The 23,362-nt window shown below is 39.3% G+C and overlaps 2 protein-coding genes across 2 annotated transcripts in view; one reads left to right on the top strand and one right to left on the bottom strand.

Annotated features, from left to right (window-relative positions):
• Positions 1-23,362, bottom strand: part of LOC134672778 (ankyrin repeat domain-containing protein 6) — a 127,575-nt gene that overhangs the window by 100,404 nt on the left and 3,809 nt on the right. The gene's annotated exons all lie outside the window — the stretch shown is intronic.
• On the top strand, positions 398-13,925 carry LOC134672853 (uncharacterized). The gene is made up of 11 exons (XM_063530804.1): positions 398-437; positions 1,010-1,138; positions 2,441-2,549; positions 4,012-4,172; positions 4,895-4,972; positions 5,712-5,794; positions 5,975-6,097; positions 7,178-7,352; positions 8,594-8,712; positions 9,697-9,836; positions 13,688-13,925. Exons 1-11 carry the CDS (start codon positions 398-400, stop codon positions 13,923-13,925), a joined length of 1,395 nt encoding a protein of 464 aa, XP_063386874.1.

Genomic DNA, 23,362 nt, shown 5'->3' with positions numbered 1-23,362 from the left:
GAAAGTCAACATTGTTCTCGTGTGAAATTCCACTGGTTTTGATTATCACGGCTCAAATAGTACACTGTTTGTTCCGTAGTTTTACAAACTATACACATTCTGAATGAACGAATTTGATCCAGTCTGTGATAGTGCGTCAGAAGATTTACAGTGGTATATACAGAATTAGACTAAACTGACAATTTAGTATTTTTTGATATCTTCGTAAAAATTAGGAATACAAGTGCAAAAATAAAACTAACTTTCATTTAAGAAAAATAATTTTACTTCATATAATCCGTACCAATTTTTAGACTCTTAAACGTTAAAAGAAAGAAAACCCTAGTTATTTTGTGAATAAGTGTTTTTAATCTTTGTCTGGGAATAAGCGTAAGCGTTATTTAAAAACTAATGTAAGATGAACACAATTAAACTACTAGCTGTAATATACGTGCAAAGTAAGTTGTCAAATACAAATGGTGTTTTCTTTTATAAGTTTTATTAATGAGCTGCAGACACACTTGCGTAACGTGTGCGTGCGCGGATCTAACGCTTTAGCGCACGCGCACGTGCACGTCTACGCACATCGCACATGCAGCCGGTGTGGCCTGGCCTTAACCCCTTACCGCATACGAAGCCATATATGGCGGATATGATATTTAACTCTATTGACAGCTAAATATTAAAGTTCAAATTTCAAGAAATATTTTTATTACATGCAGTAATGGGTTAATACAATTAAGCTACTTACTACTTACTGTTTGTGTTGTGTTTTTTTACTGCTTAGTGCTTGAAAGTGCAGACCTAGAGTCCTAGAGTCTCCGAAACATGTCGCTCGAATGACATAAAGCTTTTTCCTATCAGATTTTGCTGATTCCGCGTCGACATATGTGGGGGAACGCTTTAGTTTAATGTATTAGGAGTCACGACAAATATGACGTTTATATTCATTCTGCCACACTTTGTGTCAAGCAAGTCAGTGCACAGTTAGCTTATTAGATATACTAGGTATATTTACTTTTGATTGCAGCCTGCCATGGAGTTTACTGGGACCAGATACATTGCCAGCTGGATCTGGAGACGACCGTGCCAGAAGGAACAGTGCCCAAGGAACAGATCGGCCGGTTCCCCTGGATTGGAGTCATTCAGCATGATTTCTGTATGTCACTCTGTCAAAATACATTTTCTTATCATCATCATCATCATCTCAGCCATAAGACGTCCATTGCTCAACATAGGCCTCCCCCTTCTGCATGATCCCCCTTCCCCCCTTCCCCCCTTCGGCACCTTCTGGGCGAGCTCGCTCCATCGTAGGCCACGTCTACGCCTCGGCTAGTCTGTGGCCATGAGTAAGCCCATTCATAATAATAAAAAAAAATGATGGGGGGTGAATGCTATAATCGCCACGCTCTGCAGGCGGGTTGGCAATCGCAGTCGAGTACACCGAATTTGAGGGACACTGCTGCCCGTCAACCGGTGGTCTTGGACGTAGTTTAAGGACATAGGTACCCGGATCCCCACGACATTTTCCTATAGGTTAGTTTTTTAAGGAAGGTAAAACTTTAAAATATTCATTGGTATTCGTCAAGTTTTAGGCTAGTCACCTTCAAAGATGAAGTGAGCGATATTCAATGTAAAATGAGAATTATTTTTAATTCAGGTAAGTACCTAAATATGTAAATTTAATCACAAATAATACTTTACGGCGAACAAATCATTCGGAAAAGTCGCGAAATCATCAGTCGCGAAAACTTTTGATCGAATATTACGTAAGAAACATTCTTTGCATACTAAGTTTATCTTCTGGTGCGTGCAAGATGATATTTAAAAGGCAGAAAGATACAAGTGTCCTTAGTTGATAAGTAACCAATCAGTTGAAGTGGGCACGTGTTGAAGCGTTTTTGTGTCCACGACGAAAGCACGACACTCTCCCATAAGATAAATAGATAGGTCACGTCTTTCTTAGTACAGTCTCCATCAGATATATCGGAGCGGCCAAGGTGCTCACAAATATCTGAACACGTCTCTATTGTAAAGGTGTTAGAGTGCGTGTTCAGGTATTGTGAACACCTTGGCCGCTCCAATATATTTGATGGCGACTGTACCATCGCCCACACTCTTAATTATAACTATCCATCAATGAACCTTATGCCTTTTGTAATAAGGTCCACCGACGGACAGTTAAGAGTGTAGCGGTTTGTACGAAATAAAGAAAATAGGGATTTATTTTCTTTCTACTTATAACCTGATACCAATTACAACCCGGTTAGTTTAATGTCCATTATAAAACTTAATCCTTAAGGTCTACTTGCACCATTCTACTAACCCGGGTTTAACCGGTTAAACCTGGAGTTACCATGGTTACCAGCAGTACAATTTGACACTGGGTTGACGGTCAAACTGCTTAACCACGGGTTAGTCGGATGGAGCAAGTGGACCTAAGTGTAATTATAAACTCCAGTAATGGCAGAGAAGCTGCGGTCTGCCATCACAGCCGCTGTTCTCATCCATCCAGCGTACGCGCTTGCGCCAGCAGAGGACATGGCCAAAATTGACCGGAAGACCATCACGTAAGTTATTGGACACTGGGACAAGTGGGACATAGCAAATACCTAAGACGTGGAATGCCATCACAGCTGCGGTTCCCATACACCCAGCCTAAGGGGGGCGCCAGCAGGGAGACATGACCAAAATTAACCGGCAGACTATCACGTCAGTTATGGGACACTGGAACAAGTGGGACATAGCAAATACCTAAGATGTGAAATGCCAACACAGCTGCGGGTCTCTTACACCCAGCGTATGCTCTTGCACCAACAGAGGACATGGCCAAAATAAATCATCAGACCATCACGTAAGTTATGGGACACTGGAACAAGTGGGACATACCAAACATCTAAGATGTGAAATACCCTCACAGCTGCGGGTCTCTTACACCCAGCGTATGCTCTTGCACCAACAGATGACATGGCCAAAATTGACCGGAAGGCCATCACGTTAAGTTATGGGATACTGGAACAAGTGAGACATACCAAATATAATAATAATAATAATAAGTCTTTGCACCTGGCGGGGACCATCTCCGGATGTACCACATTGTGCGTTCGGGGATGGTATCCGCCACGTGTATCCCTTGCTTTTAGATTAAAGTGTCTTAAAGGGCCTCTGCGCTGTTGGCTTGGGCCCCACGTACGCCTCCCAAAGGTCCGGGACCCCATGGTCCCGAGATATGGCAAAGACATACAAATAATAATAATAAAATTATTTATTGTGCACTACTAAAGAAAAGTACATAATAGAAAAAAAAAACAGGACTTAAATATCTAAGATGTGGAATGCCATTACAGTGAGTCACCCTTAAGTCATGCCTTTTAATATTTTTTATAAATTTCATTGTTATTGGTTGTTCAAAGGAAACCGTTATTAATGCAAAAATAAAATGACTTGATGCTATATAGCCTCTAGCCGCCCAGAGACCTAATAATAAAAACCGGGCAAGTGCGAGTCGGACTCACGCACGAAGGGTTCCGTACAAAAAAAAAAGCAAAAAAAAAACGGTCACCCATCCAAGTACTGACCACTCCCGAGGTTGCTTAACTTTGGTCAAAAATCACGTTTGTTGTATGGGAGCCCCATTTAAATCTTTATTTTATTCTGTTTTTACTATTTATTATTATAGCGGCAACAGAAATACATCATCTGTGAAAATTTCAACTGTCTAGCTATCACGGTTCGTGAGATACAGCCTGGTGACAGACGGACGGACGGACAGCGAAGTCTTAGTAATAGGGTCCCGTTTTACCCTTTGGGTACGGAACCCTAAAAAGGTCTCCTGTCCCATTCTAATTTGAACTTTGTATTGACAGTATAAAATTTCATTTTGCTTGGCAAGGTTTGAAGTATGGGTGGCTAGAGGATAGGGCACTTTCTAGCAGTTGTTTTTCTCCAAAGGTCATCCGACATCCAATTTCGGATCGGACAATGTGAAAACGCTCTTAGCCTATAATTATACATATAACGATGTTTTAATAGGAACACGACGCATTTCATACTATGGTTCAGCGACACGTTGAAACATGTCATGGGGGTCGAAGATTACGTGATGCATCACGAGTACGAGCTGGAGAAGACTTACGCCAGCATCGCTTTGGTGGAGATTATCCCTCATGGAGCCACTAATAGAGGACACCCTTGTAAGTTTCCAAGCGTCATAGGTATAAGTATGAAAGAAGAAGACTCTTTGTAAGCTAAACGTACTCGACGCGGTCCCAGTACATGTCACCTTGAAACTTAAGTCATTGTCAATAGAGGTGACAGCAAGGTGTCATCTATTGGGCATTAGCATGTCGAGCACTAGGATCTTATAAGGCTGTTAATAAACCAGCATCTTAAGGCCTGTTATCGCTTTCCATTCCTATCCCATAGCAGGCGTGGCTCACTCCGCGATTTCGTCGCTTTGCTACAGGTAGCTAAAAGTACATCCGTTCGACCCCAATTTTGGGGTTTGCCATAAGCCGCGCGTGGCGCTGTCGCCACCTAGCGGCCATATCTGTGCTGATCGTGACAGACGCGTTTTGTTGGAGAGTGAGTCTTCTGTACCTAGTACTATTATTTATTCTGTGCCCATAGTCTTTTCCCAATCATGTATTTATACTTCCCAATCATATAATTTCATAATCATTTAGATTTCCAAATTTGGTTACGATTGCTTAAGTTTTGGAGGAGGAAACAGTCTAGTACAAAACCTCGATTTTTGAGATTTTTACGCAGGATTTTTCGCCTTTTAGGAGCCGCTTCCGTTAGCGAGACGGTTATATTTACCTAAAATATTTAAAAATCAGCTCCTGTTTCGTCTTAATATGTTGTATGCTGTTTCTAACAAAACAAATTACTTATAAAAATATTGTTGTTACAGCTGTCGTTTTCCCGATTTGCCTGCCCTACAAAGGCAGTGGCACCTTCGAGAACCTGTACGTTGTAAGAATGACAGACGGTAAGTTGTGTCAGTCTTGCCACTTTTGTGACCAAAAGTTATGTAAAAGGAGGCGACTTAACCGGACTTACCAAATATATTTACGGGGTCACGCACGTATTTGAAGTCTATACCGGGTGTGGCCTGTAATATGAGCAAAAAATTTAACTGTAGGCTGTACTCCTCATATTGACCAACATTTGTTCAGCGACTTTTCAAAATAACTTGTGGTTTGATTTTTACTACACCTTAAAGTTTATTCTAAGACGCAATGTATTGCGAATTTTGTTATGTTTTAGGCGTGACAAGCAACGTCAATCACAATGATATGGCGTGGCGATGGCGTCCATTGAAGATAATATTTATTTTGTATGAAAAATAGGGAGTCTTTATACTTCATAATTTTTAAAAGTTGTTGAACAAAAGTGTCACCGTTTGAGGAGTACAATCTATGTTTTAATTATTTGCTCGTGTTACAGGCCACACCCGGTATAAAATTACTCGATATGTTAAAAATTTGGATATTTTAAAAAATATGTGGAAGTATTGTAATTAAAATTAACTGGACCTCGTCACCAAAGTCGTTGACGTTTGTTTACAGAATAAATTTTTCCGCATATAACGCAATAGTTAGGACTTGAATCCGAGTATTAAAAGGTTAGTTTTTTTCCTCTTAAGAATAATGTAACGCTATAGATTTAGCCACTAATTAATAATTATTTACTGCCATTAAACTTAAAGTATAATTATTTTTTGACAGCGACGGGTGAGCTGATGAAAGAACTCACCAAAGTGAATTACGTTGAGAAGGAGGATTGTGACGGTTTTTACGATAAAGCTGAGGTAAAGTTCCCTAAGCTTTTATAATACGTTTTTTTAACGAGCCTATAAAGTGTCTTCCAATCTTCCCGATTAAGTGCAGTATCCGTCTAGTTGCTGATAAATGCGTCCAGGTCGTCCCGCCATCTCATGATATGACAGTCAGGACAAACTTTTATATCGTTCCTGTTCTTTCGTTGGCAGCTAAACTACGAGCTGATGGTGCCATCTGAGGCAATCTGCGCCACGGCTCAGGCCCAGCAGCCCGCCTGCGTGTGGGACGGCGGCGCGCTGCTGGTCTCCAGGAGGGTCGACAGCTGGATACTGGTGTGTTCTTCACCCATATTCCACGACAGCTGATCTACCAGCTGATGGTGCCAATCTGCGCCACGGCTCAGGCCCAGCAGCCTTATTGACTATGTTGTCTGTTATATTAAGCTGCTGTAGGTACTCTGCAAGATATATGGCAGTTCTGTAAAGGATGACTCACGTTAGACCGGGCCCTGTCCGGGCCGGAGCTTCCGGCGCTTACTTTACTAAATGACAGGCACAGTTTCAACGTCCCATATGCAGTTGATAAGCTCAAACAGCCTTGACCTAATACTTGGTCCACCATATTTGAAAATTTCCGATGGCAGGCTGTCTGAGCCAGGTGATTTGCCGTTTTTTAAGCGACTTACCGCGCTACTGAACTCCGCGAAAGATGGCGGATCATCCAAACTTGAGACGGATGGTAGATTATTCAGCGAACTGATGTAAGATAGATCTGCTCCTTGACTCCCGGGATTAAGCACTTCATTAAAGTGCTCAGCCCATCTAAGGAGAATTTGTTCAGGATCTGTTAACCTCATAGTTTTGTCTTTCGAGTAAATTGGTGCCGTCTTCTTGCAACGAGGCCCATACACAGATTTCAGGCCTTCAAAGAACTTAGCAGTTTGACTAGTATCAGCCAGCCACTGCAGTTCCTTGGCCTTATGTTGCCACCAACTCTCTTCGAAAGTCTTCGAAAGATTTCGAAAGTGCACGCCTCGAAGATCTTGACGCTAAACGCCAGCTTCGAAAATCTCGGCCCAAGCCCACCTACACATACACTTACGACTCTAATGGCGAGCTTTACTGCATGTCTTGCGGCCGGAAGTTTAAAACAAAACTCGGTTTCGCAAGTCACGTTCGAGCCCATGCACGTCAGGCTTTACTGAATACCTGATACTGATTTGTCCGGGTGTCGCCGTCGACGGATACGTCTGGGAGGACATCATCATCATCATCAAATGACAGGCGATCACGTGATGCTTTCCATAGAAAACGATGCCGGAAGCTCCGGCCCGGTCTAACATGAGTTGAATTGAATGATTAATGAGAAAAACGTCAGCTTCTCAAAAAATAATCGATAGTTTTTATTTGTAGCTCGGTTTTGGCGTACGCGGGCCGGGCTGCGGTGCGCCGGCGCGCTTCATCAGCGTGTTCAACCACATAGAGTGGATCGACATTCAAATAACCGCCATACCGGCCGAAAGAGCGGGGGAAGACACTGGCTATATACTGCGATCCGTGTCACCCATCGAAATTGTTATGTATAGACGTGAGTTGGCCTGAATCAGTGAATATTATATATTAATATATGACCATTCTGTATATTAAGAATAAAAATAAAATTGCCACACAGTGAAATAGATGAAGGTTACAAAAATAAACAATTTGTAAGTATGCGTTTGACATTTTGTATAAAATGCGACTAAATTTCTCACGTCAATCAATGGCTGAATAGAATGTACTTAAATGAAAACTAGAATTAGAATATCACCTAACTTAAGTAAGTAAGCACGAACACTCTTGCAAATAAACATTTGTTTTAACTTTCTAAAGCACTGCCAATAAAGTTTTTAAATAGGTACTTACCTATAAACCGGGTGTTTCCTGTAACAGGAGCAATAAATTAAACAGTAGACGGTGCTCCTCAAACTGACCAACATTTGTTCAGCGACTTTTAGAAATAACTTGTGGTTTGATTTTTAATACACTTTAAAGTTTATCCTAAGACGCAATGTATTGCGAATTTTGTTATGTTTAAAGACGTGACAAGCAACGTCAATCACAATGATAATATGGCGTGGCGATGGCGTCCATTGAAGATAATATTTATTTTGTATGAAAAATAGGGAGTCTAAATACTTCATAATTTTTAAAAGTTGTTGAACAAAAGTGTCACCGTTTGAGGAGTACAATCTATGTTTTAATTATTTACTCGTGTTACAGGCCACACCCGGTATATTACAATGCGTTTATGAACGTCAAATAAAAACTACGCCGTCTCTAACCCTAATATGTATATAATTACAGGTGTACCTCTGATCCGAGAAGATTTAAATCCCTCCTAAATTGTAGGATAATCCAATATTGGATCGGCAAGAAACTCTGGACACATCTTTTTAAGTTAACATTACAAATTATAAATTATAAGTAACGAAGCGCTGGTGGCCTAGCGGTGAGAGCGTGCGATACTGGCCTAGTTTACCCTCTGGGTTGGAAGGTCAGATGGCAGTCACTTTCGTAAAAACTAGCGCCTACGTTAAATCATCAAGCAGACCCCAGGCTCTCATGAGCCGAGCTCGAGATGCCGGGATAACGCGAGAAAGAAGGATTACAAATTATAAGTACTGATTTAAACTTTCACGATTATTAAACATTATCAAACTGCACAACGGGACTAAGTCTTAAATACGCGATTAAGTCCCGTTGTGCAGTTTGATAAAATTATAAGTAGGTAACATGCATTAAATATTGTTAAATTGTTAATGGTATATATTATTTGTTTGTGGACAGCGGGCGAGCATGCCAAGACGGAAGAGGGACAGTGCCAGGTGACCAAATCTAAAACCGTAATATACAGAGACTCGTCTGAAGTTCTCCTCACCAACAACTACGGCCGGGGCTACTTCTTTGTGAGTCTTTCGATCATTTTAAGACAGTCTTACATAGACTAATGTTTATCAAGCAGGTACGTATCCGATATTATGGGAAAAGTGTGGACTGAATGTAGATGTTATCACGTCAAAATTAAAAAATAAATAAAGAAAGATAATATCTGAAATTAAAAAGAAGAGAAGAGTTCGCCATTTGTAAATTATTTTTTATGTTTTGTGCAATAAAGTTTAAATAAATAAATAAGTAAATAAAAAGGGCCCAAAAGGCCTTTCGTTACAAATAAAGAAAGTTCGCATTTTTGTCTAATTATTCTTTAGATTAGATCTTTTTATTTCGCTCCATTTAACAACCACTCTCTATAACGTCGAAAAATGCACAGTCCCTTAAGTGTCGTTATATAGAGTTTACACTGTATTCTGTGAACCGCATTAAGATTTTCACACACAAATAGAGAAAAAAAAACTATAAATTTTGGGGGTTCCCCATACTTAGAACTGAAACTCAAATTTTTTTTTCATGAAACCCATACGTGTGGGGTATCTATGGTCTTCAAAAATGATATTGAGGTTTCTAATATATTTTTTTTCTAAACTGAATAGTTTGTGCGATATATGATGTACCTACATTACCATACAAACTTCCACCGAAAATTGGTTTGAACGAGATCTAGTAAGTAGTTTGTTTTAATACGCCATAAATCGTAAACCGTAATTTCATTATGTTACTTGCTGCTATGGAACCCTTCATGGGCGAGTCCGACTCGCACTTGGCCGCTTTTTAATTTAAGTTTGCCCTTTTAACCCCGGCTTCACACGTAACTACCTATAAATCGTAGCGATTAAACTGTGCAGTCCGATTTGCGCAGTTTTATCTGCCGTGTGTATGACAAATCGTTGTCGATTATCGTAACGATTTGTCATACACACGGCAGACAAAACTGCGCAAATCGGACTGCACAGTTCAATCGCTACGATTTATCGTTACGTGTTTGCCCTTGTTAGATGTCAATAGCCGATCAAGCGGACTTCTCCTGTGTGGTGGTGTCCCTGCACTGCAACCAGCGCTCCAACGCCGCCATGTGGGTGGAGCACCATTGTTACCGCGACGTGTCCGGCTCCCACAGAGGGCAGGACAAAAAACGGTATGGCTTTGAACTCTACAGACACGAGCTTTAAGAGCCCTTCAACGTGCACACTAGCGCCACAGCTAAATAATCGTGATTATTTAAATTTAATGAAAGATATTGAAAAAAGGGGGCCGCTACGTACTGTATTGTGTATTTAAGTACCTTTTGAATGAAACGGTGGTCAAACTTTTTTGGTGACGGAACCCTTTTGCAAAGCGAAATATTTGACGGAACCCCAAATAAAAAATTTTCGTCCGTCACTGTGGACCAGATATAACTATAGAAGTGCTAGTTTTTTTCTTATTATTACAAGTATTTTCGCGGAACCCCAACAGAGGCATTGCGGAACCCTAGGGTTCCGCGGAACACACTTTGAGAATGGCTGCTTTAGTAGATTAGATGCCATATTTTTTACAATCAGGTCTTAAAATTCTCGGGACATTATTACAAAACTATTAACTTCCCTTCCCTAAAACGGCCCATTTTCGGTGCTAAAAACTCTTGATGATATTTTTATAATTAGTAAAATAGGCTTTTAGGTCGTTTCTCAAAAAGTTGGCACCGCCACCTGTAAATAGGTTTATGTTAGAACTTTTTTTTCGTTATGTACTTTTTATACATATAAAAAAATAATACATATTTAGAGAGACTTTTTACACAGAGGCCTAATACTTTGAAAAAGATTTAATAAATATTGATTACAAAAAAAAATATTGTAACTACGTTTATCCGTTAACCTGCCGTGTCCCAACGCGAGGTACTGATGTTCCGAGCTATGAAAACCACACAAAATATTAACTTAATTTAACGGCATTACCGTATTTTATTAACATATATCCTTAACTTTTAAAGTATTACTATCGCATAACAATATTATACTTATATTTTAAGTTATTCGGCTTCAAAGTTTGTCCAAGGCAATTCTTAACAGTCACCTGGCGCGTCACGTTCACGACGATTGTATAACCCCCACCGCACCTTTCCCGTCTCACTCCGCACGAGCTGAAGCCGTCACTCATCAGCTATCACCTGGTAGGACGAAGACGTGGTTATTGTGCTTCGCAAATAAAACACAAACGACAAAGTATCGGAAATTGGAGTTTGTAATGGGTAAGTACTCTTTATCCTGGAGTCGATATCTTGCTAATTATGTAACCTATCGCATTACTATCAAGATATGTAACGTAAACAATAGTTTAGTTTTATATGCCTAAGTATGGAGTTCATCAAGCTAATACATTTTGTGTATTCGCGATATAACTGCCATTTTCCCCATCACCTGCATATCGTCCACCTGGCTAAAACTGCCAGGTGGATGAGATTTTGCGGCAGGTTAATGTCACTGATACCACAACTAATACTCGTAACTATATAATTATATAGCGGTTATATCGCTTTTGTGTGTTAATTTAGGAATAAAAACTATCCTGTCTGTTAAAGCTGCATATTATTGTAATTTTTGTACTTTTGTCTTAAGTCTCGTTAACCTGTCCAAAAATGTCAGGTGAATGATGCAATGGCAGGTGAACGAAGCGTCATTCACCTGCCATATGACAGGTGATCGATAATTATTTAAAATCCACGTTACATATACTCAAACTAGATTTGTGACGTCCCACGGGAAAAGGTACCTTATGAAGGTTTTTAGTTTTAGACATATATTAAAATGTTTTGTAAAAAGTATAAGTATATGCAGCTTAATCCCGTTCTTGTCAAAACACAGTTCTGATGATGGGATCCATGAAGAATCGAGGGAACTCCTCAAATCTTAAAGGCATACATATAGTGATTTTTGTGTTTTTATTTACAAATCAAGCATATACATTCACAAAAGTGACATTGGATGAAGTGGAACTGCTGATGAAGATCAGAACGAAACTCTTCAACGACGCATAGTTCACGTTTGGCGATTTGTCCTCTTCGTTATGTTTGTTAAGCAAGATAAGTTTATAAGCTGCATTTTTGTCAATCTCGAGTTCTGATGATGGGATCCATGAGGAATCGAGGGAACTCCTCAAATCTTAAAGGCATACATATAGTGATTTTTGTGTTTTTATTTACAAATCAAGCATATACATTCACAAAAGTGACATTGGATGAAGTGGAACTGCTGATGAAGATCAGAACGAAACTCTTCAACGACGCATATTTCACGTTTGGCGATTTGTCCTCTTCGTTATGTTTGTTAAGCAAGATAAGTTAATAAGCTGCATTTTTGTCAATCTTGAGTTCTGATGATGGGATCCATGAGGAATCGAGGGACCTTCTCAAATCTTAAAGGCATGCGTATAGTGACTTTTGGATTTTCATCAGAAAATCAAGCATTTTCATTAAAAACTGTCGCATTTGATGAAGTGGAACTGCTGATGATGATTAGAACAGAACTCTTCAACGATGCATAGTACACGTTTGGCGATTTAGATTTTGACTTGGATTGGGACTGGGGCTGGGACCCGGACCCAGACTCGGGCCCGGACTCGGACCCGGACTGTGACTCGGACCCGGACCTAGACTCAAACCCGGAGTCGGACCTGGACCTGGATCCCGGCTCTTATCTGAACCTGAACCCGGACTTAACCTGACCTGACCTTCCACCAAACCTGAGTTCCACTAGGTACTGCGAGGGTTCAACATCAGCTCTATCTTGGGTACTGCTTTCCCAAGTGCTCATCAAGACGTGTCGAATGACCAAAACAGCATGTGTCTATGTTGCATCAAACCTGAGTTCCAGTAGGTACTGCGAGGGTTCATCATCAGCTCTATCTTGGGTACTGCTTTCCCAAGTCCTCATCAAGACGTGTCGAATGACCAAAACAGCGTGTGTCTATGTTGCACCAAACCTGAGTTCCACTAGGTACTGCGAGGGTTCAGCATCAGCTCTATCTTAGTAACCACTTTTCCAAGTGTTCATCAAGACGTGTTGGATGACCAAAACAGCGTGTGTCTATGTTGCACCAAACCTGAGTTCCACTAGGTACTGCGAGGGTTCAGCATCAGCTCTATCTTGGGTACTGCCCTCCCAAGTCCTTATCAAGACGTGTCGACTGACCAAAACAGCGTGTGTCTATGTTGCATCAAACCTGAGTTCCAGTAGGTACTGCGAGGGCTCAGCATCAGCTCTATCTTGGGTACTGCACTTCCAAGTGCTCATCAAGACGTGTTGGATGACCAAAACAGCGTGTGTCTATGTTGCACCAAACCTGAGTTCCACTAGGTACTGCCAGGGTGAATAGACAGCAAGATTGAATGTTTAATTATTCACAGAAACTTGTTATATGGGAGGTGGGTCAGAATCCAAAATTTTAATCATCGTGGTGGACAATAAGTTCCCTTTTTATCGAAGATGACACATTTTTCGATTATTTTTAGAAGGCATTGAAATGATGTGGTGGACAGGTGGATGACACTCATTACAGGTGAATGATGACAAGAAACCAGGTTAACGGCAACGGACACAGGTTAATGACGCCTCTCGATAACCTGTCAATATTTTCATTGGAATTTGTACTTATTTCTCGATAACCTGCTTCTACTATCGATAACCTGGAGACAAAATATCTTTCACCTGCCCTTGATATCATTCACCTGAATTTCAAACGCCTATATCTTCTAAACTAATTGAAGGAATTGCTTCCCTTCCACATTTTCTAATAGTTTAAGTTGCCTTTTAACGATCCCAATAAAAAAAAAATGCAAAAATGGAAAATTTTTGAAAAACAGAAATTTTAACCTGGCGGTGCCAACTTTTTGAGAAACGACCTTTAGCCTTTTAGGCGTCAAGAGATGAGGCGAGCCCTAAAAAAGAGCTAAAAAGCTCGATTCTTTTGGATCACTACTACAAGCCTTTATAATTTCTTTGATTGCAGCCTCCAATGCTACAAATACTTCAAGAGCACAGCATACATCGAGTTCCGCTTCACGTTCTCTTACCTCGCAGAGATCGAGGTCAAGGTCTTCGGCAGCCGCGTCGAGGAGCCCTCACCACCTGTGGACCCTTGGGCGGGCGAGATGACTACCCTCGCGTGGTGGCCGACGGATGGAGAGAGGCACGGCTTCCGATGGGGGTTGTTTGTGCCTGTCGATGCTTGGTGGTACTGGATGTAATTTGTCATGTCATGACATTCTTAATGTATAAGAAGGGCCGATACAGGGATAGATGAGAAGATAAGTATATAATAAGTATAAGTTATGAGTTCTATAAATTAAGTGTCTTTATTTTTTGATATTTTGTAAATGTATAAAACGTGATAGCATGTGTGTTGTAGTACTCACACACACAGGGAGACAAGTATATGGCTCGTTACGTCACCAGTAGCTAGGATCGACACGTCCGCTCTCACCAACGGCTCTCACGTGACTGTCGCCCCACCACCCGTGAACCCGAGACTACGTCATCCCTACTATAGCTCAATAGTACAAACACTACATCCCTTCCTTATTATAATTTTATTGAGAGAAATCGGTTAACATTTAAATCAGTAAGCAAAAGTTCTTTATTAGTTTACTTTCGTATATATTATTTTTAATTTATTATTTCTTTTTCTTCCCATTCATTTGATTGAGTTCTACATTTTCTTCAATTTATCTAGTTTTTTTTTTCTTCATTACTTTACTCTTTGTCACCTTCTGTAAATGACACCTCCTCTGCTCTTCTCTTCCAGACCCATACTCCTTCCCTTTCGCCTTATATTTTGTGTTCTTGTCTCTTACTTCGGAATCATCTAATTCATGTTCATTGTATAATAATCAGATTGGCACTTTATGCTTAATTTGTCTATTGAAAAATAGTTCAGCAGGTGTTTTTCCGTTACTGAATGTGGTCTCGAGTTGTTCATCATTAAGTGCTCCATTACAGCTTCTTCGAGGTCTTTGTTTTAATTTTGACTTAAATCCAGAGACTATAATATCTCGGCTTTTATGTTATTTCACAAAAGCTCGCCTAACACTAATCGAATAGGTACAGCTAATCAACACTGAATGACGCTCTGATCAATTATTGAAAACATATTATAATCGCTCCTTATCCGGTGCGAGTCAAGGGCTATAAAACCGGTATACCTAAGTGAGCACTCACGTTATGGTCACGTTACCCTGGTGTTTTTGAAATCTCTACACGCATGCTACTTGCCAACCGCTGGAAATTGTTTTACGGAACTATGACGTCCGAAAACAAATGTGACTGTAAACTTTCTAGTATGATATGACTATTCGCCATTTGCCATAGCATTGTAGCAACGAAAATTCTCTGACATTTAGGATATCGATATTCTAAATAAACATAACTAATAATGAGAAACACTATTAACCCTATGTAATAACAAATAAATTAGAATTTTACTAACGTAGGTACCATCAGCCGCAAAAGTGCATGGCGACTTTATCCATGAATTCATTCATAATTTCTCCATGCAATTTCGCAGCTCACTGTACGTACGTAAAGAATGTCAACCAGACTAGTTTTTCTAAACTAAATTATAAAATCATATTTTCTGGAAATACCTTCACGTGGAAGATTTTTGTACCAATATTATTAAATATCTGCAGCTTAATATTTACTGCACAATACAGCAATTTTAATTTAATAAAAACATATTAGGCGGGCATACGAATCACATGAACATCTTTCGAGTACCTAGGATGTAGTTTACAAAACAACTGAACATAGTCTGTGCATAAAGTGTCGGCCCCTACTGAATGTCGGATTTACGGGAACGCCCACTTGCACTTGCCCTTGCGGAGAACATTATCATGAAAGCAAAGATGCGATTCAAAAACTTCTTTTAAAAAAAAAATGTAATGGACACTTTCGGGTTTAGCTTCATCTTCAGTTGAATTACTCTCTTTTCACCCCTGCTTCTTTTAATCTTTCTATCTTCCTCTATGTTAGTTTCCATCTTTCGTTTTTGAGGTATACTCCTACACACCACGCTAAAATGTCCCACTTTTTCACAAGCGTGACATTTTTTCTTTTTTGCCGGACATTCTTGAAGTATGCGCATTATAGCCACACCTTCCACATTTTTGCGTTCTTGATGGTTTATTCGAACTCGGTTTGGTTGAACGATTCAAAACCGTATTAACGTCGGAATTGTTAGTTGTCGCATTTTTGTTTTGTCCATATCCTTCTAGCTGATACCCTACCGCTTCTAGTGTATTAGCTTCTGCAATTATTTTATCTAGAGTGACACTATCTCCTAACGTCAATATTTTTTCCTTAGCTCTGAAGAAGAACATTTATCTACAATTTGATCAATCAAGTTTTCATCTGAACTCTTAAAATCGCATTTGCTAGCTTGATTTCGCAACCTAACTACAAATTTCTCAAACATTTCATCGTCCTCTTGTTTGATTTGGCGAAACAGGTGCCTTTCGTAAATTTTATTTTTCTTAGGAAGGAAGTATCCATCCAGTTTCTCAATGGCAATTTTAAAAACATCGTTACTTTCAGAAGCATCAACGTATGCTCCTGGCACATTATAAATAATTTCTTGCAGCTCAGATCCACCCAAAAGTAACAAAGTAGCTCGCTTCTTCTCTGCACCTTTAATTTCAGTCGCATCCAGGTAGATCTGTAACGACCTTTTCCACCTTTCCCAACGCAACGCGATTGTGGCATTGTCACCTTCGAAATCAAGTTTCTCGGGCGGTGGAAGTAAATTTGCCATGTTTGGAGTATATTTGGGGCGACCTGCAACCAAAAGTAACCTATGGACCACGCAGTCAACATGCCATACAATATACGTATGATTTACATTTTATTATATACTGCCTAAATCGTGCTCTTTCACGTTGGTGTAGATACCTATATAGCATATTACGCGCGGTTTACAATTTCATGAAGGCCCGTACTGCCTATCTACATACTTACGCACGGTTTACAATTTCATGAAGGCCCGTACTGCCTATATACATACATACTTACGCACGGTTTACAATTTCATGAAGGCCCGTACTGCCCACAACATATTTACGCATGGTTTACAATTTCATGAAGGCCCATACTGCCAATAACACTTTTACGCATGGTTTACAATTTCATGAAGGCCCATACTGCCCACAACACATTTACGTATGATTTACAATTTCATGAGGGCTCATACTGCCCGGAACACATTTACGCATGGTTTACAATTTCATGAAGGCCCATACTGCCCACAACACATTTACGTATGATTTACAATTTCATGAGGGCTCATACTGCCCGGAACACATTTACTGCCTACATCATCTACTGAATAATGTACTATAATATATATTTGGTCAGACCAATTTGTCAGTCAGCAAGAACCAGGAAAACTATACTCATCTTTTTCTTTTTGGTGCTAGTACTGCTAGTACATTAGAGTATGATTCTCTCTGTCTATGATTGAAACCAGACAGTCCTGTGACAAACTATACATATTCTTTTTTTATTTTTTTTTATTTAGTTTATCTACTTAAGGTACGTTAGATTAACAGGTTACATATATTTTATTCTAGATACAAAATAAATAAATAAATAAAGGAAATACAAACTGTTGATGAACTGAATACCACTGTGTTTTTTTTTTAATCAATTGTCAAGGAATAAAATTACCGCAATGTCTACTTTTGTACGATTGTAAAACGTACGTATCCATAATCTCAAAAGGAACAACAATATACTTAGATTATTATCTCATTATATAAACTACCATAATTCGTTAGATATATTTACTTGTCAGCATAGTTACACATCTGCAGATACAAAGTAACATTTATTACGGTCAAATAAGCATTAACTTCGCTGTATGTGTATAATACATGCGCCCGTCTATCATCAGTATAATAAAACTATTGATGACGTAGCCATCTAGTTAGGTATTCAAAATCGTACTGCACTGGAAACGCGACAATGTTTGTACTCAATCCATCTAAGTAGGTACCCCTGATAGATAAGAATTAAATAAGTTTCTTTGTTTACTTCAAGTTACCTACATTTTTTTTTCTATATTACAACTTTTTTGGCAACTGGTTGTTTATTAGATGGCTTAAATTACTGTTATTTACTTACTTTCCGTCCCTGATCGTGTAGTTAATTAGACATCAAAGGATAGATAGACATCTACTTAATGTAAACAAATGTATTTATTGAAACACCCTCATTTCCTTTGTAATTTTTTTTTTTGTTTACTTACTCGAAAATATATATTATTTCTACTGACCTTTTTTCTCGTCGCCACATGTAGTACTCACACACACAGGGAGACAAGTATATGGCTCGTTACGTCACCAGTAGCTAGGATCGACACGTCCGCTCTCACCAACGGCTCTCACGTGACTGTCGCCCCACCACCCGTGAACCCGAGACTACGTCATCCCTACTATAGCTCAATAGCACAAATAGTACAGTCATTATATCCAAAAAACCGACCCTACCCGTGAATAATTAGTTCTTGGAGTTTCTTTTCGAAGGTCCCTCGGGGGGGTCACTGGGAGTGTAAATTCAAAAAGTAGGCTGAATCAGGCTCCTGCGTATATTCGAAATTTGTTTTTTTTCCAAAATAACGGTTTTTCTTCAATAACTCGGCCATTTTTGATTTTACAGTAAAACCGTAAGGACAAAAATTGTAGGAAATTTGATTCTCTACAAGTTAGTCCCGTCATTATATCCAAAAAACCGTCCCTTCCCGTGAATAATCAGTTCTCGAATTTTTTTTTCGTACGTCCCTCGGGGGAATCACTGGGAGTGTAAATTCAAAAAGTAGACTGAATCAGGGTCCTGTGTATATTCGAAAAATGGTTTTTCTTGAATAACTCGGTCATTTTTGATTTTACAGTAAAACCGTGAGGGCAAAAATTGTTCAGAATTTGATTCTCTACAACTTTGTTTCCCTTCATTTATGCCGTAAAGCGTGGAACATAGGAGATAATGATAATATTTTGAATTTGTCGCGTTTTTCAGGTTTAATTTCTATAATATCGATTTTGGGGGAAAGAAGGTGGGAACCAAAATTGTTCAGAATTTGATTCTCTACAAGTTTAGTCCTCTTCATTTATGTCGTAAAGTTGAAAATAAACGAGATGTTGAAAATATTTTGAATTTGTCGCTTTTTTCAAATTTTATTTCCAAACTATCGATCCTAGAAGAAAAATTGTGAGGAACAAACTTGTAGAGAATAAAATTTTCTAAAATTTTGGTCCTCACGGTCTTACTGTAAAATCAAAAATGACCGAGTTATTCAAGAAAAACCGTTTTTCGAATATACACAGGACTCTGATTCAGTCTACTTTTTGAATTTACACTCCCAGTGATTCCCCCGAGGGACGTACGAAAAAAAATCCAAGAACTGATTATTCACGGGAAGGGTCGGTTTTTTGGATATAATGACTGGACTAACTTGTAGAGAATCAAATTTCCTACAATTTTTGTCCTTACGGTTTTACTGTAAAATCAAAAATGGCCGAGTTATTGAAGAAAATCGGTTTTTTTGGAAAAAAACCATTTTTCGAATATACGCAGGAGCCTGATTCAGCCTACTTTTTGAATTTACACTCCCAGTGACCCCCCCGAGGGACCTACGAAAAAAAAATCCAAGAACTAATTATTCACGGGTCAATATCTATAATGACTGTACTATAGCGCGTAAAGGCTCTCTTCACACATCACATCAAAAACTGACCAGAAAGTTACATTTTATCCATAGGTATAGAGTGTCAAAGTAATCTGATGCAAATTATGACTTGTTTCTTTATGTTGGCCGATAAATATTATTATGTGTACGCTAGTGTGCTGTAAAAAATGCTTCACACGGGAGCAAAATTTATTTAACCCTCGTGCCTTGGAACCCTCGCAAGGCTCATATTCTACTTTTTGATCTACACGCTACGATAGCGTGTTCATTTTTAGGGTTCCGTACCCAAAGGGTAAAACGGGACCCTATTACTAAGACTTCGCTGTCCGTCCGTCCGTCCGTCCGTCCGTCCGTCCGTCTGTCCGTCCGTCCGTCTGTCACCAGGCTGTATCTCGCGAACCGTGATAGCTAGACAGTTGAAATTTTCGCAGACGATGTATTTCTGTTGCCGCTATAACAACAAATACTAAAAACAGAATAAAATAAAGATTTAAATGGGGCTCCCATACAACAAACGTGATTTTTGACCAAAGTTAAGCAACGTCGGGAGTGGTCAGTATTTGGATGGGTGACCGTTATTTTTTTTGTTTTTTTTGGTTTTTTTTTGCATTATGGTACGGAACCCTTCGTGCGCGAGTCCGACTCGCACTTGCCCGGTTTTTGGAATCTTAGGCGTATCGGAGTATCGCGAGCATGAGAGGTTAAACAACAGTGTTGATAGCTACTGGGCTATAACAGCGAAAATCGAAGTTCGCAAATTGCGGGCATTTTTCTCTGTCACTCTAATTACGCCTTTATTGGAGTAAAAGAGAAAGATCCCCGCAATTTGCGAATTTCGTTTTTTGCGGTAGCCCCTCTGATAATTCCGCTTTTCGATGCTAGATGTCGACTATGAATGATAGTCGCTTTGGTACTATTTATAATATTTTTTATACATACATATTCTTGAAAATAAATAATTCTATTATAATCTGTACATTTTAATACTAAAAATTATTTATATTTGACAAAATTATGTATAAGCTAGGTTGAAATCATTGTAAAAGACCAATAAAATTAAAAATCTACAATTGTACGCCCACACAGACCACACGCCGATGGATCTGCCAAAAACGCTAATAAAATAAAATAAATATTCAAATATAAGTAACATAACACACGCAATAAAATTAGAATTTCGCGGGTTCGGAACAATCGAGTTTCACATTCTATGGCCGAATGTTATTTTATGACCTTCCTACACAGTCTTCACAGAAATTGCGACGAGAGACGCGAAAAAGTAAAAATTTTAATGGACGGAAAATATTATACACCGTGTTTTTATTGAATTCCGTTAACTTCGGGGTATGGTTAAGTACGTTTAAGCGGTTTAAGAGAACTAAATGGCATAGTTAATTTTCAAAAAAAATATTTTTTTTTTGCTTTTTTTATAAAAAAAAATAAGTTTAATAAGTAATTAAATGTAGCATATAGCGTTGTTGTAACACGGGCATTACATTTAACTCATCCAAACAATTGAAATCTGTGACATATCAATGTCATTTTGAACATCGATCGACCGAGATTCTACTTAAGTTTAGTAGCAAATGTGTGAACTCTTTCTAAACACTAATCAATATGTATAAACCGGCCCTAAGGTAAGCTTAAACGCTTGTAGAGGCCTTATAGGAAAAAAATAAATTATTGATTATCTCCGAAATAGAGTTAATTAGAATATCGGTGTATTTGAGAAAGTTACTTAATTTAAGCTCAGGAATGCACCCTTGAAATTAACGGAAATAAAAAAAAACACGGTGTATATTGTATAGCTTTACCCTAAAATCTCTCTAGAGTCGCACCAAGAAGTCTGCAGCGGATTTGATAGCCCACGCAGTGTAAGTGTTATTTATACGTCATAATTTCATAGACAGCGCCTATCAACCACAGTGGAGTCACGCATTCTGACCTTCTTCGGCCATGTTTCTCGTCGTGCTAATGACTCCATAGAGCGTCTCGTAGTGCAGGGAAAGGTCGAAGGCACCAGGCCACGTGGTAGATCACCAATGAGATGGACAGACCAGATCAAGGCCGCAACTAAGTGCTCGGTTTACGAATGTACCCGGAAAGCTGCAGTCCGCGACGAATGGCGCCGCATTAGCAAGATCATCACTCATCGAAATTTACAATGATGACCACGACCACTCTGGCAAGAGTGTACCGACTAAGAAGAAGAAGAATTTCATAGAAGTTTGACTTTCAATTCGGAGGTCGCGGGTTCAAACCCCGGCTCGTACCAATGAGTTTTTCGGAACTTATGTACGAAATATCAGTTGACATTTACCAGTCGCTTTTCGGTGAAGGAAAACATCGTGAGGGAACCGGACTAATCCCAACAAGGCCTAGTTTTCCCTCTGGATTGGAAGGTCAGATTCAGATGGCAGTCGCTTCTGTAAAAACTAGTGCCTACGTCAATTCTTGGGAATAGTTGTCAAATGGACCCCAGGCTCCCATGAGCCGTGGCTAAATGCCGGGATAACGCGAGGAAGAAGAATTTCATAGAATTTTGACGTTTAAAATGACACTTGCACTGCGTGGGCTATCAAAATCGCTGCAGACTTTTCACGGTCTGAGTCTATCAAATGCTCACATGTTAACTGGAAGGGAAACTATTACGAATGGATAATTTCGTCTAATTTTGATATAATAAAAACAGGCCAAGCGCGAGACGGACTCGCGCACGAAGGTTCCATACCCTTACGCAGAAAACGGCAAAAGAATCACGTTTGTTGTACGGGAACCACAATTAAATATTTATTGTATTCTGTTTTTAGTATTTGTTGTTATAGCGGCAACAGAAATACATCTGTGTAAATTTCAACTGTTTGGTGGTTTACAGCCTGATGACAGACAGACGGACGGACAGCGGAGTCTTAGTAATAGGGTCCCGCTTTTACCCTTTGGGTGCGGAACCCTAAAAGTTGTCATGTTGTTATCATTCGCTAGTAGGTGTAGGATAGAGGTACCGACGAGTATTAGCCTCGTGCCGCCCACCATACAAAATTATAGCCAAGGAAGTTAGAATCTTATTATATTTTCAATTAGGTTGAATTTCATTTGTTCGATAAATTTACGAGACAAATGAAATGCTACCTACTTTGCTTTAAATTAAGGTTGACATTCCATCGAAACTGAGTGTACATCCTATTGTACATTGGGCGGCACGAGGTTAGACTTCTTATGAGCGCGTTGATGTCTTAAGTTCGCTTTGATTTTATGATACAGACGGGCGTATCCGAATTTTAGTTATAGGATCTGTATCCGGTATGATACTGATCTGTCAGTGTCAAAAGTGACGTTTTTGGTTCAAGAAAAATAGCTAAAATTCGAATACGCCGGAGAGTAAAAAGTCTCCGGAAAATATAAGACTTCACTCTTTTCACTTTACTGTAGGTATTTGATTTGCTATTCCACGTGACAGCCACTTGTTGCGTTTTCCGAAAATTATGGAATTTAAAGAGCCATTGATGACGTTTAAAGAGCCAAGCTCGTTAGCGCAAAAAGCGAACCGCTTAAATTCGATAACCATTAAGGCCACTTATCATTAGTCATTTCGATGAGGATGGGAATGGCGATGAATTGCAACGATGCCTTTCATTCTATTTTTTATGAGAAATTATGGATTTATACTTACGGCTCAATTCGGGAAATGAATAAGAGATGCACTAGATATGAAATAGTAAAGATATGTGACGTTCCACGCCAAAAGGTACCTTTAATGGCGGCTGGCGCCGCGATTCGGGAAATTAATTAGATTCACTAGATATGAAGTATACTTGGTCAAGCAAATCTTGTCAGTAGAAAAAGGCGGCAAATTTAAAAAATGTAGGCGCGAAGGATTTTCGTCTCATAGAAAATTTGAATTTCGCGCCTTTTTCTACTGACAAGATTTGCTTGACCAAGTATAGTAAA

This window comes from Cydia fagiglandana, chromosome 17 (genome assembly GCF_963556715.1).
Source record: "Cydia fagiglandana chromosome 17, ilCydFagi1.1, whole genome shotgun sequence".
Lineage (NCBI taxonomy): Eukaryota > Metazoa > Arthropoda > Insecta > Lepidoptera > Tortricidae > Cydia > Cydia fagiglandana.
Note: the sequence above shows the minus strand (reverse complement) of the source record. Positions and strands in the feature narration are given on the sequence as shown.